General features: G+C 46.4%; 1 protein-coding gene across 1 annotated transcript in view; it reads right to left on the bottom strand.

Annotated features, from left to right (window-relative positions):
• Nucleotides 1–9,107: 9,107 nt before the first annotated feature.
• The window catches only part of LOC139047993 (uncharacterized), a 37,415-nt gene continuing 27,267 nt past the window's right edge, over nt 9,108–19,255 (bottom strand). The window contains exons 3-5 of the mRNA XM_070522248.1: nt 18,714–18,859; nt 11,684–11,816; nt 9,108–9,477 (exon numbers count right to left, since the gene is read on the bottom strand). Coding sequence (XP_070378349.1) covers nt 9,219–9,477; nt 11,684–11,816; nt 18,714–18,859 — 538 coding nt within the window. The 3' untranslated portion in view covers nt 9,108–9,218. The remainder of the gene's footprint in view (nt 9,478–11,683; nt 11,817–18,713; nt 18,860–19,255) is intronic.

The raw sequence follows: 19,255 nt of genomic DNA, 5'->3' as shown, positions 1-19,255 counted from the left end.
ACGTAGTCAGATTGATTTCCCAGTTGTGCGCAGTGACTCTGTAAACAAAATTTCATCACGTGGGGTATCTCTCGTTGCTCAATCGATTCCTCCACACGTAGGAATCGCCGGAAATGAAGACACTGATCGACTGGCTTCAACTTTAGCTCATAAAAACTGTGTCTGCCCTGAAATTTTGTGCAAGCTTGATGACGCTCGTGTGATGATTCGTCGCCACCTACTCAAGCAGCGTCCCGACCAGCGCGTCTCAAATGGAATTTTTCCGCCCCTTGTTCGCAGTCGAGGTTTGCCTAGTCAAGCTAGAGCGCAACTGCTCAAGCTGAGGGTTGGCTACCTCAAGGTGTGCGAACCTTTATACAGACAAGGACGTGTGGCCAGTCCCTCGTGTACGTCTTGCGGCTGCTGCGAGACACTTAAACACCTGATATTGGGGTGTCCCGCTTTCAGTGCGCAGCGCATGTCGCTAGTGAGGGACTATCATCTCCTTGGCCTGCGGTGTACGACACTCGTCGAACGTTTGTACCACAGTTGTTGTGCGTCTCGACGTGATCAGGCTCATCGCGCTCTACTTAGTTTTCTTAAATTTACTAACTTAGGTTCACGTTTGTAGCGTAGATACTATTTCTTCTATTTGCCATTCTGTAGTTGCGGGACTTTCCGTGACCGACGCTCTTGCGTGTGATCCGTACTGTGTGTCGTACTTCATTCTTTTAGTTTTCTCCTGTTGCTTCTTCTTTGCTCTTTCGTCCCCACCTTCCTATCTTCCATTTCTGTGTTGCTGTTACCTCCCTTCTGAAGAGTAGGCAGGTGTTGCGCCCCTTGCGATGGCAGCTGCCAACCTGCTGCTCGCTTTCCCTTTCCTGTTAAAGGTGTATATTTTTTCAAAAGAGAAATAGTAATAACTAGTTTCCTTCCTCACTATACCTGCCTTGCAAAAAACAAAACAAAAAGCTTCATGCCATGGTTGGCTTCATTCCCATATTCATAGAAAAAATGGTGCCCTCAAACTAAGGTGCCCAATAATTCTACCTGTGGATGAATATCAGTGCCAAACTTCCTGGTTTAGCGGGGAGGGAGGGTCGCGTTTAAGCGAGTTTCAGTTAAACGCACTCTCCCTAAGGAGGTACGGAAGGCCTCATCCACATGCGGCACGTGGAGACCGCTTAAGTAGGAGCGGTGTGCAAAATGCCGTTGGGCATACACTCTTAGCTTGATAATCACGTTGCAAGCGCCAAGAATATTGAGCTTTTGCTGCAGTACGCTTCCGGAAAGTATAACCATGTCCTTATGCCGGCATGTCGTTTTCACATGCATGCCAAACACGTCTCGCGCGTGCTCTTCTGAAAACTGAGATATCTAAAGAGGAAGCTGTAGACCGATGCAAATCACAATCTTATCGCTGAAATACTAGCTAAGCGTAGGAACGCTTTGATTTACCAACGGCCATCGTATTCAGGTACACTTATGTGAGCAAATTTATAAGCAGTTTCGTTCGTAAGTGTTCGTTAACATCGGCCACCTGATAGCATTGGTGCTTAAGAATAATTCTGTAGTAAGATCTAGATCTATTATGAATAGGAGTCTGCGTACTTGAAGAAGAAGAAAAAAAGAATACACGTTCTGAATAATATACCCGAAATTTGACTGCTGCGATAAATATTTTGGCACAGCCAATGTGTCGAATATTTAAGATACAAAAAGTATTGTTTGCACTCTGGCATAAGAAATTTGCGTCGCAATATTGCAGCTCATACGAAGCATAGGGTTCGAAGGAGGAAAACCTTTTAAAGAGGAAAGCGTTAGGCAAGGTGGCGGCACCGACGGCGTTGACAGTATACCCGGCGTTTAGATTTTCATGAAAGCTATCGATAAATTGCAGATGTCAGGCGCCTTGTGCCTGCTGGGGCTCATTGCCGCCCCGTCACCCCTCTCAATCCGGAAGGCCTTCCAGATTATTTTCGCTTTCATCACCGCATTATTTACAAAATTTCATCACTGTTCATGACATGGAACGATGAACGTACCAGGCGTGTTGCCACGAGCTAGCCAGTCGTACGTCCTCGCACCAGTAGGTCTCATCAAGTGTTTCCTCCATGAAAATAACTTATGCTTGCCCGCGTCTGACAAGGGGGTAGATTTATTCTGAGGCATTTAGACCTATCGAAAGAAAAGGTGGGCAAGCCTATTGATCCTTCATTTGGCCACCGGAAGGGCGTGTCCTTCATTAGAGTCAAAAGCTAAACTAAAAGCTGTGCGGAGACATTAGACCAGAAGGTTTCACTCGCAGCATTATCCAACCTTGTCGGTCTTCGAGCAAAAGAACTGTTCACTCGCAGCCAATGCTGCGAGCGAACAGTTCTTTTGCTTGAAGACCCACAAGGTTGGAAACTCTTAACATTTATTATTTTAGAACGTGGTATAGCAAAAATTCCTGCAGGAAAATCCTGGGCTGTTATACATGGGTTACTACTTCATCTTTGAAAAGGCTGATCAGGTGATGAATACTTAGGGCAATTCTGGGCAGTCTCTTCGCGCGTTTTCAATTGACGTTAAAGACACTTTTTCTTTTATACCCCAAATGAAACTGTAGGTGTATGTTGGTGACGCAAGAGACTCGTTTGGTGCTGCTACCTTCTCTGGAAGGTCTGGGTTGTCAGTGGTCAGCTTTTTCTTTTTTATCTCCTCTCGCTGTACTTAAGCTCGACTTTTTCTGCCGGGATGGTGGTGTGTATTTGCAAAGTCAGAGGATCTTCGGGTCGTGCACTGCACCAATTCTCAGTGACCGGTTCTTGGGACAGGCCGACAGGAATACTGCTACATGGTTGCAGGGAACCAATGTTGTAAGTATCTTCCGGTACGCAGATGATTTTCGTGCCTTATGAGCGGAAGATCCTGTAGCCTCTGAGCAATATATATGCCTGACGTGGACGATCTCTCTCGCAGACGACACTGTTAGCGTACCGTCAGAAATGAGTTCATTTTCCATCCTCTTATGTTTACACGTTTTATTTCAAGACGTAGCAGCCATAAAGTATACCACTATATACAATATTATAGCCTTATCATTTATGTAATGAATGTACCTAAAGCATTAAAGGAGTACTGACACAAAAAAAATCCATGTGGTTTTTTCTGCTTTAATAAGTAGTTAATGACCCAGTAATCACGGCACGAGACCTCATTTACTTCAGAGCGCGACAGGTAATTATTTGCAGTCTTTTTTGTAGCGACCAGTCCCAGTTTCGGTTTCAGAGAGCAACGAAACGGTTCACCGGGTGTGTAAACAAAGTGGTCACGTGTTCGCAAAAAGCCATGACGTATACTCTGCCGCGCAGCCAGCGTGCGGCGCGCCGGCACGCGAGCTTCGTGTTGCTAGTCGTCTGCTACGCCTGCACGTGGTTTGCCATGTCCTCGCCATCATCGTCGTCGTCGTCCAGCGGCGACGACTTCCTGCATGTGGGAGTCGCCGCCGTATTATACGTGGACAATCACTTTCAATTTGACCCACTGGAGAGCAGCGACTCGGATATTGCGGCCGGCGACGGCGAGCACTGCAGGAGACACACGGTACGATTCGGCGTCCGATCCGACGTGCGGCGCCGCATGCTCCGGCATGCGGCATACGATGAAGCGGGAGACAGACACACGGTCCGATTTGGTGTCCGATCCGGCGTCCGACGCGCCGGAATCGAGGTGTTTTGCCGTGCCGAAGCGCTGGATCGGACGTCCGGCGTGCGACAAACCGGGCAGATTTTCATCGTCCGACGCGTCCGACAACCGCACCGTCGTCTGGCCGCAGCCAATGACAGCGCGGCTGGCATGTGACGTCCCCTCCACGGAGGCGGCGCTGGCTGGCCGGTTTCTCGCAGTGTTTTTTTTTTTTGCCTTGCCTGCTGCAGTTTGTTTCCGACACGAAATAGTTACCAGTTCAGTAAAATTATCTCGACGTGTGCCTGTTATTCAAAGCAACGCCTAGTACACTAGGACTAAGCTACTGGCGAGATCAGGAGACGCGACGCGAGGGCATTTCGCGGGCAGACAGCACACACCGACCGTCTGAGCGAGGCTGCTCGCTTTGCTTGCACGTTTGCCCTTCGCAACGACTGCGTCGAGTAAACCAATTGTATTTAATTACGGGATACCTAAGTGTACAGTGTTAATTGTTTTGGCAAACATAAGCGCTCTTCGACGAGCTCGGGTTGGATCGTAAGCGCCGTCGGCCACGGCGTCTGCCTAGCTAGGCCTACCGGCCCTATCGCTGGCTGTTAGCGGAGTCGTCAGTGGACGACGCGCCGTCGTGAAGTGTTCTGTCACTCGCAGGGGCATAACGTTATTGGCAGTGTTCACGTAAAGCGACTCAGTGTTGTGGAGAGTTGTTTATATTGCGTTTCTCGACGTGGCTCTGAAGTCAAGCTGGAGGGCTGGATCTGGGCGGAGCTTACGCGCCGCTCAATCTTTCGGATGCACGCACCGTGTGTCCCGAATAAGCCGCATGGTAGCCAACGAAAATTCGTGACGTAGCCACATGACGTAGCGTTTTCTTGGCTATTTACAGACCCGGGTGATGTCAATGTCGCGAGGTGCTCTGTTTTACGATTGGCTGCGCGCACGTACTTTAAAATTGATTTTAAATATGTTCTAAGCGATATTCGCCGCTGATATTTTGCACACGATGTGTGTGTGACCCACTAAATCGATCTCACAAGTTATCTCGACTTCAAATTTTTGTGTCAGTACTCCTTTAATATCTGCTCAGATAGGTTTAGAGAATTCCTATGTGAAATTTTAAAGTACCTCAAGGAACATAAATGAAAGTAATAATCTGCTATTCTTGGTATAAATGATGAGAGAAAGAAAAACAAAAATATGCAAAATATATGCCTCGCTTTTAGTTTCCAACTACTGTAAGTCAGGCTACGCAAAGATTATTATAATGTGGATGTGCTTACGTTAATACTAGCCATAGTGATACAAATGCTCTCTGGCAAACAGTAGCTTCGCAAATACCAAAGCGGATAGGTTGCTATTGTGCAGGGAGCGTTTCTTTTTACTAATAAAATCAAATCAATTTATTATTAGTAATACATCGTATGTTAATTACAGCATATAAGAGTTACACAGACGAGGGTCCCAAAGTACGAGACTGCAGCGGGACCCGTTGAATGACAGCGTTACAAATGACAGCAGGTACCTGGTTCGGGTTTTGCTGTATTCTTTAGGCTCCCGAAGCGATTTCTCAGGTTAGGGAACATGAATAAGTCTCTTCATTCATGTATATTGCGTTCGATTATCTTTTCTGTGCAACCCAGTTGGTCTAGTGCGCCTTCCACAGGCACTTGAGCTGACAAGTTCTTCATTCATTCCCTGTGCAGTGTTGCACAGCATGAGTGAATAGAGGTGGATTAAAGTGAGGGCTCTGCCCACGCATGCTTGAGAATGTCTTCTTTACACCCTCCTGATAACGAGCTTACATATGTGGCGCTATCTAGAGATTGGAGCTTTCATGGTGTATCTGGGCGGGGTCGTCTTTTGGATTCCTTCCTACACGTTTCTCATAGCGCACGCGTAATCGTTCACAAGCTTAGCCAATTTTTGTTGTTTGCATTTACCCCTCGTAATACTTTTATATAAGTCAATTGTTCTCGGATAAACTTAGCTGAAGCATCAAGCTTTCTGGCTTGTTTTGTCGCTTTTCGTAGTGGGATGATCCCCATCACGACTGACATGCGCTAAATGAATCGCTAGACTGAACTGAACTGGCTACGAAGTGGGCTTATTGATGGTTGAAGATATAGAGCTACGTGAAGTGCTAGCGTTCCCGGCTATATAATAGGGTGCTACTCAATCCTACTAAGGCCCATCATCCAAGTTGCGTCTGCAGACGGTGAGCTGCGGCTTGTGCTGCAGCTTGTCCTGCTCTCTGCACAGCGGTCTGCTGACCACCCCGTTGGTCCTCGAGCTGCTTGCCTGGTGCCTTGAGACGCGCCGGGGGTACTCACGATGTCCTAGTGTGTCTTCTCGCATTCCCCAAATGTTCCCTTTAACATACCGCAGCTGTTTGGCTAGCATAGGATCGATGGACGTTACAGGGAACTTACAAATAGCTTCGGCTGCACGATTTCAAGTGACCTTGCTGATGCCTACACTATAAATTGTTTTTCATCACTAATTCTTGTTTGTGACCATTTATTCATATTTGGCATGCATTTTCAACCATTAGATAATTTTGAGAACGATAAAAAAAAACTAGAAAAAACTCAGAGGCCTGCGCGGCACCTGCAGTGCAGTCAAAGCCTAAGCTGGATGAACGGCTGCGTAGGTGCTCCATTTTCCTCACCATGCACTACAGGGTCTTCGCGGTGAAGTCGTTCTGCGTCGTTTTCACGAAAACAATCAGAGCTGTCCGCCCGGCGTCGACGGCGAGCCGCGGCCTGTACTGCTTTCTGCACAGTGGTCCGCTGAGCCCGATGTTTCCTGGTTGCAGCCACGCATCTGCGACCGGAAGGCGAGACCGCTGTGCAGAGTGAGTGAGTGAGTGAGTGAGTGAGTGAGTGAGTGAGTGAGTGAGTGAGTGAGTGAGTGAGTGAGTGAGTGAGTGAGTGAGTGAGTGAGTGAGTGAGTGAGTGAGTGAGTGAGTGAGTGAGTGAGTGAGTGAGTGAGTGAGTGAGTGAGTGAGTGAGTGAGTGAGTGAGTGAGTGAGTGAGTGAGTGAGTGAGTGAGTGAGTGAGTGAGTGAGTGAGTGAGTGAGTGAGTGAGTGAGTGAGTGAGTGAGTGAGTGAGTGAGTGAGTGAGTGAGTGAGTGAGTGAGTGAGTGAGTGAGTGAAAAAAACTTATTGGAAGTTGGACTTATTGGACCTGAACTCGTCGCGCACCCGGCTAGCCCTACGTCGGGACCGACAGGTGTACCCCACCAGACCGGTTGCGGACACGCCGGGCGGCCAGGATTTGCTTGTCTAGAGTGCCACTACGCAGAAGCAAGTCCCACTCTTCATTGCTCAACTTGGGGTATCTCGACCCGCATTCCCAGAACATGTGTGCTGGAGTGGAGGTCTGCCCGCAGGACGTGCAGGCGTCGTCGCGATATACGTCGGGGTAAACTGCCATTTTGGAATTTCTATAGATCTCAGACCCATGACTGCCTATAGCGGGGCGGGGGCGATGGCGGCTTGCTCGGCGTCTTCAGGGCCTGAAGTGTGAATCGAGGCGCTATTAGAAATCTTGCCGCTGGAGTCAACCACGAAGACGGCAAAGGTCTTCCCATCACTGTACGCCGCGACGTCGACGAAGCTTGCTTCGATGTCCTGTCGCTTGACCTGTCTGAGGATCGCTGCTGCTCTGGCCTTGCGTCTTCCCTCGTTGTGGACTGGATGAACATTTTCGAAGCACGAGGTCACGTCGAACTTGTCTAGAATGCACCTACGGATCAGGGTTTTGATCATCGGGAATCCCGCAGGGTGGTAACCCAGCGTTTCGAGCATGCGTTTACCTGCCTCTGTGGTGGTCACGCGAGTGAGTTGTGCGCGTTCTTGGGCTTCGGTAATCTTCTCTGCGGTGTTATGTACCCTCAGCTTGAGGACATCCTCGGTATGTGTTGTGATGGGTAGCCCGAGAGCCCTATTGACTATTTTGCGGATGAGAGCTGTGCGGAAAGCAGGAGAAGCCGTTTCTCGCCATCGACGCCGGGCGGGTCGTCGAAGTAGTTCTTATGAAAACGACGCAAGGAGACTTCATCGCAAAGACCCTCTAGTGCGTGCTGCCGAAAATGGAACTAGTAGGAGCCACTCCTCCAGCTATATGCTGTGACATTGCTGGGCGTGCCACGCAGGCATGTAACTAATTTATTTATTTATTTATTTATTTATTTATTTATTTATTTATACTTTACCCGAAGACATCACAGTATGGGGCTACAACAACAAACACAGCATTCTGTCTGCACCAAGTGAGACAGTGCCTTGCAACAAACTGGTACAGGCCTAACACATTCCTAGTGGAGCGTAATACGCCGTCTGAATATTACGGACCACTGTAAACAAAGAGAAATGAAATATAAGGATGGAAAAAAGAATGAGAAATTACAGACAATTTGTACATAAAGAAGAGTACACTATGTACATAAACAACACTGAAAATAAAGTACAGGAATGCACTGTTATGACAGTAACTGCAGACGACAATTGAGAACATAACAAAAATGAGTCATGTGCAGCTTTAATGACTTTGATGGGTAATTTATTGCACTCATTTACTGTACACTGAAAAATGAGTTTTGATAAGCAGCGGTTCGTGAACCTATTGCCTTTATTTTTATTGGGTAGGGGCGGCGTAGGGAGACATACGTTGGAGTGTGAGAATAATGATCTCTATGGATCGCGCTGCATTTTAAAAGCGCCCCACAAGAAAGTCAATGAAATGCGCGTCCTCTATAAAGGTCAGGCCAATTAAGCTGCATCTTTATCTCACTCTCGCTGCTGGAAAGTCTTTATATTTTAGCGGTAAATCGGGCTGTATGGTTGTGTATTTGTTCCCCACATTTTTTCAAAGATTGCATATGCGGATCCCAAATTATGAAGGCATATTCAAGTATCGGCTGAATGTTAGCTTTGTAAAGAATATCATTTGCTGCTTGAGGGGAATGTTAGAAATTTCTTCTGAAGACATTCAAGGCGCGGTTGGCTTTTAATGTTATAGCGTTCATGTGAGTATTCCTTGTTAAGTGAGAAGAACATGTTACGCCTAAATATTGCGTCTCGTTTGCTTCGGAAATACTCTCATTGCTTATATAGTAGGTGAATGTTGTACGTCTCCATTACCACGTTGTGGTCCGCAGCTTCGGTGTGACGAGATGTCTACGTCATCTTGAATCGTCTAGTGTTTTATGGCCACTCTCTGACCGAAACCAGAACTTCGCATGTCGTTCTCGTTACTGCTGACCAGGGCTACTTTTGTCAAATCAGCGGTCAGTGTGGCAGACTTTCCGAGACTTCTGTGGCTCTAATGCCAGCAGAACTTCCAAAGTAGACGTTTTCGACTTCATTTTCGCTAAGATCAAAGTGTAATACGTGGGACGCATTCACATGATCACAATACCAGAATGTTTCCTTTAATGAATGAGTGAGAACAGCTTTCCTAAACAAGGTTGGATCTCTGGCGTTAACTTTGACGTTCGAAATCGACGTGTACGAGCATTTGTTTTGTATGTATGTCGTGTAAGGGGGCTAGCTTTTGCGTCCAATGCTGCCAGCTGCTTCCAAGAGGAGCTCCACGAGGTTGCCGATCCGCCGGTCTTTGGCATCAAGCTCTGGCAACTGCGGCAAGGACCTGCAGCCTTCCGAATCCTTCGTGTAGCGGCCGCAGACGAGGGTGAGCGTTTCACCGAACATCTGCTGGATGACTCCGATCATGAAATCCTTGGGGCCGACGCTCTCGCATGAGGCAAGGCCGTTTGATACGCAGTCGACCGCGACATAGTGCGAGCTGCGATGCAAGAGAGCATTGTGGTACAACATATCAGTGAATGCCTGATCGACTAGAGTAAGCGATAAATGTTTCACTTCGTGATGAACTTTTCCGTATGGTACGAATGGAAATTGAGGTTCGCTCGCAGACGATTTGCGTTCTTGGTGCAAATATGGTTCAGTGGATTCAGTTAGCCTCTGCTCCTGATCCCCACAATGAAAAGCAAACACACATGGGTTGCGCCTATCTTATTTGGAAAAATGAGAAAGCTGAGTATTCTAGAACTATTCAACACAGGGTAAATGACGCCTAGCTTTAATTGGAGAGAACCCACCGTGGTTGCTCAGTGTCTGTGGTGTTGGGCTGCTGAGCACGAGGTCGCGGGGTCGAATCCCGGCTACGGCGGCCGCATTTCGATGGGGGCGAAATGCGAAAATACCCGTGTACTTAGATTTAGGCGCACGTTAAAGATCCCCAGGTGGTCGTAATTTCCAGAGTCCTCCACTACGGCGTGCCTCATAATCAGAAAGTGGTTTTGGCACGTAAAAGCCCATAAAAAAATAATTGGAGATAGTAGTTTTAGTTTCTCGGCGTCTGACAAGAACTAGCAAAAATAAGTTAGCACATAATGGGAACACTGAAGTAAACAAAAAATACTGCCGAAGTTTGCATTTGAAGACATGATTAGTGCGTGATAAGAATTTGAGGTGCAATAGGTGTTCTTGTTTGAACACATGAATTGCACTTTAATATGAAGTTGGGTGCTCAACTTCTTAAATTTCCGTGTTCGTGCTATCGGTGTTTTGGCGGCAGTTTATTGGATGGCGATTTATTCATCTCCGGAGTGCTGCTGGCCCTTCATAATGTCTGTCAGTAGTAATGTGTTATTTTAAAGTAAGGGCACAAAAAGAAACAAAAAGTGAGGTAGAAATAAATTGATTCTGACATTCAACACCTTCATCAGTGCACTTTCTGGACTTGGTACATCAGAGAAACATAGAGAGAAAAACTAAAACATTGACTGAGAAATCACTTTCACCTAAAAATAAACGAGAACAAATGGCACAGATTTGTGTACAAAAATAGGGGAAGAACAATATACAATACAAAGTAAAGGCACCAAAAAGAAACAGGAAGAGAGGGAGAAATAAAGAGGTTCTCAGATTCTGTGTGAAATAACTGCAAAAATACGCAAAAAAATTCTACGGAGAATGGGCAGCGCTGCACCCGAACTCGACACGTACGCGGAAACCGACGTTGAAGGACCTGTATTGCTGTGAATCTTTTCCTAAGGCACAACAGCGACAAACTTTGGTGCGTATGCTTTTTTCTTTTACGGGATATTGTACACAACAGCCAAAACGTTTTGGAGCGAATCATGGCTCAGTAATGACGTTTCACTGCATCAGTAATTACGGAATTAAACTGTCGCAAGGAGTTGAGTGCACTGCACGCTTTGTGGCTTAGAGGTTAAAAATTACCGCAGACAATAGCACGTGCCACGTTTCCAAACTGCCCCATACGAAACAGCTATATTAAGGCTCATCACGGAAGTATCTTTTGGGCCCTACGAAATCTTTGTAGGGCCCAAAAGAAGGCCTGGAGCCTTCTGGATCTCTCTTTCCCAAATTTCAGTGTGTCCTCAGTTTGGTCACTGCTGAATTTTTTTGGATGGGTATTTGTAGTGGTTCTAAACCAATCTTTGGTGTCATTCCCGGCAGATATTTTGTTTGCTCCGTCAGCTATTCAGGTATATTTGCCGCTTAAGACACGGTATAGTAATATCTTGAAAAGCATTAGCAAAAACAGTTTTTTGTAGGAATTCAATTAGCCGATGGAATTAAGTACCTGTGCGGTACTTAATTTTTACAGATACATGCCGCAGATTGCTGAGAACAACAAATATTGCTTTTGTGTGTTTCTTCACCGGTTCAGCGTTTTCGGCGCTCTAAGTTCAATTACGGCGTTTCATCTTGAAGCGTAAAAATGGCGTACGTGAAACCTTCCAGCCTGTCTTCTGCGGTGAGGTTTTTCCGACAGTTATAAGACAGTGAGTGATTTCGTCACAGATTGAACAAACACTTATGCTTGTTTTACGCGTAAGCTGACAATAAGCAAGCCAACGTATTTTGGCGACAACAGAGATTTTGTCAGCATGTCAACGGGAAATCTCACTCCAAGCTATTCAAAGCAATTGCGTTTAGTGGATGAAAAAAATTCTGACCAGCACGCGTAACGAATAACTTCACTGGCTGGACCCTTGATGATGGCTCGTTCCAGAAGACTGTGGAAGGCCTTGAAGCACTTGTGGGTTTTTTCACCATGAGCATTCATGCATTTGATGTCTCTTTGGTACTCTGGTGTGAGAATAGAATGAAACAAATAAAACCAAATTACTAATGCATTTACGTAGGCACCAGGGCTTTGCTTATTTATAGATACAAATGTATGCGGCGCCTCTATTTTACTTGTTATATATATTAATACTAACATTGGTAAGTGTAGTAATACAAGTAGACGTACACTCTGGACATGTGAATTTCCTAGCGCCAACATCATAAAGACAACCAGCACTCATAACAATATCAATAATATCAGTGCGGGTTTGCAAGTCTTAGATATCTTCGGTCAAGCCCAAATTTGTAATTATCTGGTGCAAAATGAAATATAGTGAAATGTGGTTAATTACAGCACCAGGCGTCATATAACATGTGTAACGTGACACATGCAATTGTGGTTAAGTGCGTATTGCCTTGGCAAGTGTTAATAACATGAATACAAGCTGTTCACCTACTAAAAAAATGGCTGTGGCTTAGGTAAGGTTAAGCCCAGGATGCGAAGCATACTAGCCTTTATTTTAGTTGTTGAACCACTGTTTAGCCTGGTGAACTGCTGTTGCTTGGCTATATTTGGTTCGGCTAGACGAAGAAACAACTCATGCATTACTTCTTCGCCTTCAAGAGTGGAACGCGACAGCGTTCCCGTCGACCCGCCAAGGGGTGTAAGACAATGGGCTACAGGGCAGCGACTACGCGCCCCGCATTGGACGCGGTGAGCGTCGAGCAAAGCAGCGTTCGGCGCGGCAACGAAATGTGCGCCTGAGCAAGAGACGCACGCCTTAGAAACAGCGCGTTTCTAAGGCAACACCGCATTCACTAGAGGCGCTTTTGTACCGCTTTGAAGCGTTGTACTCGTGGCTCAGTGGTAGCGTCTCCGTCCCACACTCCGGAGACCCTGGTTCGATTCCCACCCAGCCCGTCTTGCAAGAGTTGAGCCAAAGCCACTTCTCCTCTGTCGTGACGTCACGGTGTCACGTGATTTCATGGTCACCGCCGCGCCTGAGGAGCTGGGTTGAGCCCTCGTAATATGCTTCGCATAAAATAATCAGAATATCCAAGCCCGCGCTGCCCTTACAATTATTCGAGAGGTGCTTGCTTGTCAGCTACAATTTTGGTAATGTGAGCCCTCATAGATGGTTTACTTGTTTAATGCATAGTAGTGGCCTACTAACTAGTGCTTTTACCGCCTGATACAGAAAAAAAAAACACACTGCTTGCATGTTCTGAAGAGCATGCAATAGAAAAAACAAAGACATGGTAAAACAGTTCGGCAGCCAGGTGCCAGAAAAATCGAACTTAATACATGCATATAATCGTGAAATCACGGCCAAAGTGAAGAAAGAAAAGAATCAGAAGAACTATGAAGATACGTAACTTCATATAATATAAATATAAACACCGCAACTGAATAAAAAACTCTTACAGCTTGCAATGCTTAGTTTTGGCGGACATTTTCTATTATTTACCAAATAATGCCACAAGTCACATAGCCCTCGAAAGAGCCAGCTATCCAGTCTTCAACATTAAACTCCAGTGACTTAGGAATGTCAAAAGGAACAAAAAGGGAAAGAAACAAGCGCAGATAAAGAATGGTGGAAGACATGACCATAAAATACATCGCGCATAGCCACCGCGCATCGCACCATAGCGCATAGCCAACTGTACTGTATGTACAGTTACAGTTGAGATGGATCGGCCACAAACTAACTTGCAGTTACAGCGCTCGTTACCAGAATAGTCGCTAATTGTACAGCCACTACGTGACAAACAAAAAAGAGAACATTGCAACCGCAAGTATTAAAGTAGAATTACGTATGCTACTTGTAAGACATTACAGTACATTCCACAAAATAAGGGAGGAAATTTTAGTGCACATTCACTTAATTGTCCACGAAGTCAGATATGAAAGCATTCATAAACAATTGTCATGAAAGCAGACTGTATAATGTCACTGTCTATTAGAAAGCAACGAAATACTGTCACATTATATATATATATATATTTTTTTTTCTACGCATGGCTCGAGGCCAATAACCTTGCCCAGCCGGTTCATTTAGCTACGCGGGGAACCTCGCAGCCGGCGATATTGCAGGAAATTCCACAGACGCATTTGTTGTGTTACAGTGCATGCAAGCATCTGATAGTCTCTTCATTATCCTTCGCATGAAGCCGTGTAGGCCACTTCTAAGCGTCGGCGATAAATGAGCGTGGTACAAGAGGTATCGGTACGTTGTTATTTCCTTGAGCGCCAAAGAGACTCAGACTCAATCCTGAATAGCAGAGATGATTTTGTCTCGCCGTGGAACCGCAATGCATCACAGTCTGCATAAAAAGTGCTTTTCCTTTGATGTTGAATAACACACAGGGGTCAACGCATCCAACGTGTATGGGCCGTGTCGGCCAGTCTGTCAGCTCCCTGACTTCCTTCAGTAGCTACATGACATCAAACGCACTGGAAAGTGACTTGGTGGCAAGGCAAAGAATCAATCTGTAGGCTTTTTGTGATTTCGTGAGGTAATAAACAACTATTATGGTAGTACGTGCGTTGCACTTAGCGTCTACAGAGGTGACCTCAACTGAAAGCAGACTATTTATCTGCTAACGGGAACACTTTCCAGCACTTCGCAGAACTTCGAGAACTTCGCAGCTTGCAGAAAAGCGATGATTTCGGCTGCCGCAGATGACATCTGGCGACATTCGGTAACTGTGGCTCACATGACTCAGAGAGACGATAAATGGCGCCGTCAAAAAATCATCTGTTCATGACCCCTTTATGAAAACAAATGCAAAGTCCTGCGGACGGTTCATTTGAAAAAGTGTTAGGCATTCTGCTTCCAAGGGATAAAGAGATAATCTCTTGCAAATGTTCGCAGCTTGGGAAATTGCCAAGTAGGCTATTGATACTCAAGGCATAGAGGATGCGGAAACATACAAAATGACCTGATGTGCCCGTGCTACGTTGCAAATTTGTCCAGTTCGGTTAGCAACTTGTTTCGAAGACGAACCTTTTGTGAAGGCTCTACTCTAAAATGGAATAAACTTTAGGTTTTCTCGCTATCGCTAATACCAGAGTGATTTGTATTGCAAACGGCAAGTCAAGACATGTTCTAGGACTGCTGGCCAATATTTTTGTGATGTTTTCCCGTTGTTAGAATTGTATATTTCATGCATAACTGGCAAAGCAACGAGTAAGTGTTGACTCGACCAATAAGCGATGGGAAGTGTCATGGTCTACGTTGTTGTGTCCCTCATTTTGTGCCTGCACCGCATCAAATAACATTTGTTGTGCTCCTCCCACGCTTTTCAAGATACAATTTGGGAGCGGCCCAAGAAAATGTTTGATATAATATAATAGCGAGGAACCAGTAAGATGATATTAGGTTCTGCAATCTGTTTCACTGTAAGCAGCAGACTATCAAGACGTCTCCTCGGGTAGGCAAGCACTGCTAACTTCTCGGCATCAACTTTGCGGGGACGCTCGGCTCTCATGCGTCCCCTCTCGCGTCTGATGTAAACCGGCTTCTCCCAGTAGTTAAGCGGCGGCAGCGGTCGGTGTGGTTGCGGCGCATTACGAGAGATGGCGCGAGTGTTGAACTGCTAACGCCACCTAACGGCGGGGATAGTGGGACGCGACAGGGAGTAGCCTCTACGTCTTTGGCTCGGGATTAGCAAGTGGCACGGACGTTCCGCGCCTGCGCCGACCCATGCTTCTGCGAGCTCGTCTCGCGAGGCCTAGGAAAAGGAGACAGGAATGAATGAACATGATGGTTTGAACCCGCCACCGTTCGCATGCACGTACACGTGAATGACCAGCGTGCGGCGAACATATCCGCTCGACATGCAGTCGCGGTGAGTCGGGCTTCCTAGATTTGCCGCGCACCCATTGGCATGTTCTATGGATAGCAATTTGGCTAGCTGGCATTAGTGTATGTAGTGTGCAATGTATGCCCTTGTGACTGTTTGCACTACTTTGTTGTCGTTCTTTTGTTCCAATAGCACGTGTGAAACCCCAGAACATCAATGCCAGATACTAATAAAACCATGCACGAATGTCGATTCCTTCGTGTACAAACTGATAAATATTGCGGCAACTGAACAACAATGCCTAGAACCTGATATCATCCGTGTTGATTGAGATTGAGTCAACAAATCCGCCAGCTTGAAAATCAGGCAATAAGTAGAACTGGGCTAAAAGACACTGGCTTGCGGCCCATCATATTCGTACTCATAGTGCGTGCTCTGCTCACCTGTGGTCAGAATAAGAACATGCTGAGGAGATAGAAAATCCAGAATGCAGTGGTAAAGCTGGCTTCCTGTTTCACGACAGTGGTTATTCTTGTTCCGCAATGTACGACACGGATACCGGCAACCCGGAAACCGGAAGCACAGACAACCGAATCGTGCGCACGCTTACGACTCCTAGTTTTGGTGTCGTACATAGCTTCAGGGTGAAAAAAATAAGAGGCGTCCAACTATAGCACCTTAGATAGCCGTCTGGAGACTGTGATGCCCATGCAAAGCCTTCATATAACGAGCAGTGTCAAACAACCGTCGAATACCTAGAAAGACCGGTATTGGCGCCCTCCCTGATGGCTTCTCATGCTTCCTGTACGTCAGTAAGTACGATAGCGATCCGGCTCGGCTGACAGCTGGTCATTTGTGTTCCCGACGCCTTACTTGTTTCCAGCAGCCGCTGAAGACTCAATTGCGCCGTTCTCTGCATAACTTCGCCAATGCACGCTACACAAAAATGATTCGCCTGAAATGTAACAGCAAGCTCGCAGACTTTCCAGGATTCTGGAAAGCCACAGCATTACAGGTCTTCCAAGTGATCGGAAGTGTCACATCCCTAGGCGCAATTGTATACGCTGCATGATCTGATGGTCCAACATTCCGAGCATCTCGTATGCAACCGCATGTTGTCAGAAGAGCTTCTATTTCTCATACATAGAAGCGTAAACTACAGCTATACTGCGCTGAACTTCGCGCCTTGAGCTTTATTTGTCTGAATTTTGGCTAATGTCGAAGGTACAATTACCCTGCCTTGTACAAAAAAAAAAACGAAGCATTGGCGCTTTACGGGCTATTTTATGACTGTCAATATAGATTGAGCTTGCGATTGAAGATCGTGCCAGAAATCTAAATAGGTATCCCTAAAATTATACTAGCCAACCACAAGTGAAGAAAATCGGCTATGAAATGACACACACATATGTGAACACACATACGCAAGCACACACACCCATGCATTCACACGCGCACACAAACACACACACACATACAGACACAATCAAACGAACACACACACAGGCACACTAAACTTCACTTTGAATATCAAAGTGAACTGCAATATCTTAGTGAAGCCAAAAAACTGCACGTAATGGAAAATTATCTTCGTAGCGCTGGACAAAGAAGTTGCGCTGGTTCAAACATGTCTCTGCTGAAAGAAAGATCCCCAAGGTAGATTTATTGCAGACATAAGAGGGGTGCTGAATAATTGCAAGGTGCCAGCCTTGAGCCAATTAGGCTATCTAAATCCGTCCGTGCACCCTACCAAGTATGCAGTTTCAATCATGACTGCCATACTTTCAGCAAAATATTTAATTTACATCGTTGCTTACATTGCCAACTACATCCATAACAATCCATCATGCAGACAGCGATGGAGATAGTGTTCAATCGCACCATATACAAATTAAATAGTGCGAAAAGGACTCGTCCGCGCTTATGACGTGATGTGCAACTTCGGCATGCCGTACGGCGTCGGCAGGTGGGCTAGCACTTACGGTCATCGTGCACGTTTTAATGTTGCGAACACATAATTTTTTAACATTTTGGACAGGTTAGCAACATTATAAATGTTAGCAAGATAGAAATAGCAACGATTTGTCACCGATTTCTCCAAAAACTAGTTATCGTTTCTTTTATTATGGGGTTTTACGATCCAAAATCACTTTCTGATTATGAGACACGCCAAAGAGGGGGGGGGGGGGGGTGGGGGAGGGGCTCCGGAAGTTTGGACCACTTGGGGTTCTTGAACTCGCACCTAAATCTAAGTTTAATTGTTTAATTGAATTGAATTCAATTCAGAAGATTATTTAATGAAACAAGCACCGGTTGTTATCCGAAAGATCATGCAAGGTCAGATAAGAAAGAAAGCGCAAAACTTATCCGCGTATGCTCATAGAAAGGCAGCGCCTACCCATGTATCACGGACACGTACAGCTACTCGCAAAAGATAACTGCTTATAGACCGGACTATTCCCCCTTGTGGAAGGTAACATTCGTGGGCTGGCTTATGCACGTGCTACCGCTAATAATGACAGGTCGTGCTTCAATCATGGGGCGCACCTCGCCCTTATGTCTATGAGCTATAATTCCTGCAAATATAGTACACTCGAAATCACGACCCTGTAACGATATGCTAGACGCTGTGCGACCGGTCGATGAACGTTAACGTTCGATTACTCATTGAGTGCTCTCCCGGTGTGCCGTTATTGTTAACTGAGCTTTCGACTGAATGACTGGCTTCTGCTGACGGTCAAAGTAACGTGGTTTACGCTTGAATAGAATGCGGACCTTCGTTCATAGAAGTGACATTTATTAGAGATGCGCATGCAGTGTACTGTGCACCACTTATGCGACTGAAACACTATACTCGGGTCGCATTCCGTGCCACGTGCTTTTTGTGGACGCCGTACTGATGCATTGTGGTATGCATTGTAATCGAGGGCCTTTGCGCCCGATGGTGCCCCCCCCCCCCCCCAAGTAATGATATAGTGCTCACCGCTGGCGTGAAAAGCACCGGCCGGCATGCGGTGTGCTTGTCGCGTTTGCATCGCTGAGCACTGTACGTGCTGAATATTAAAAAAAGCGAGAAAGAGAGAAAGGAGAGGTGCAGAGCGAGAGACACACCTTTGTAGGGATCCGAGCCCACGTTGCAGATAGCCTCGATGTGCTCTTCCAGTGCCTCCACTGCTACCAGCGCCGCGGCACGGGCGAGGCCCTCCGTGCATTCATTGACGAACTTCAGAGCACACGCGATCTGCAACTTGTGAGTCCTACGAGTGCACCACACGGAGTTATCAGTGTCAGTAGCAATATCGACTAACGGGGATGCGGCGGGAGCGAGGCAGGTGGCAGGGCTGTCGTCTAAGGCATGAGCAGGGTGGGAGACCGGGCTAGTTGGTATTACATGCTGAAGTGACTGGCGCTAGAGTTGACACGGGAGTCTAAAAAGTGACAAGGACAAGCGCATGTGTTGCACTTGTCTTTGTCGCTTTTTAGTGTCCCGTGTCCACTTTTGCGCTAGTCACTTGAGGCATGAGCTCTCTGACGTCACGAAATGTAGCCAATGCTAATAATGATCTCTAGGATTCCGGCTCATCTCCTCCTTCCTCAGCGGAGAAAAAGGCTAACGATACCGTATGGCTTGGGATATGCTTTCAGCTGTCGAG

The sequence above is a fragment of the Dermacentor albipictus genome, chromosome 7, assembly GCF_038994185.2.
Source record: "Dermacentor albipictus isolate Rhodes 1998 colony chromosome 7, USDA_Dalb.pri_finalv2, whole genome shotgun sequence".
Lineage (NCBI taxonomy): Eukaryota > Metazoa > Arthropoda > Arachnida > Ixodida > Ixodidae > Dermacentor > Dermacentor albipictus.
The sequence above is the reverse complement of the archived record's forward strand: the minus strand, read 5'-3'. Positions and strand labels throughout refer to the sequence as shown.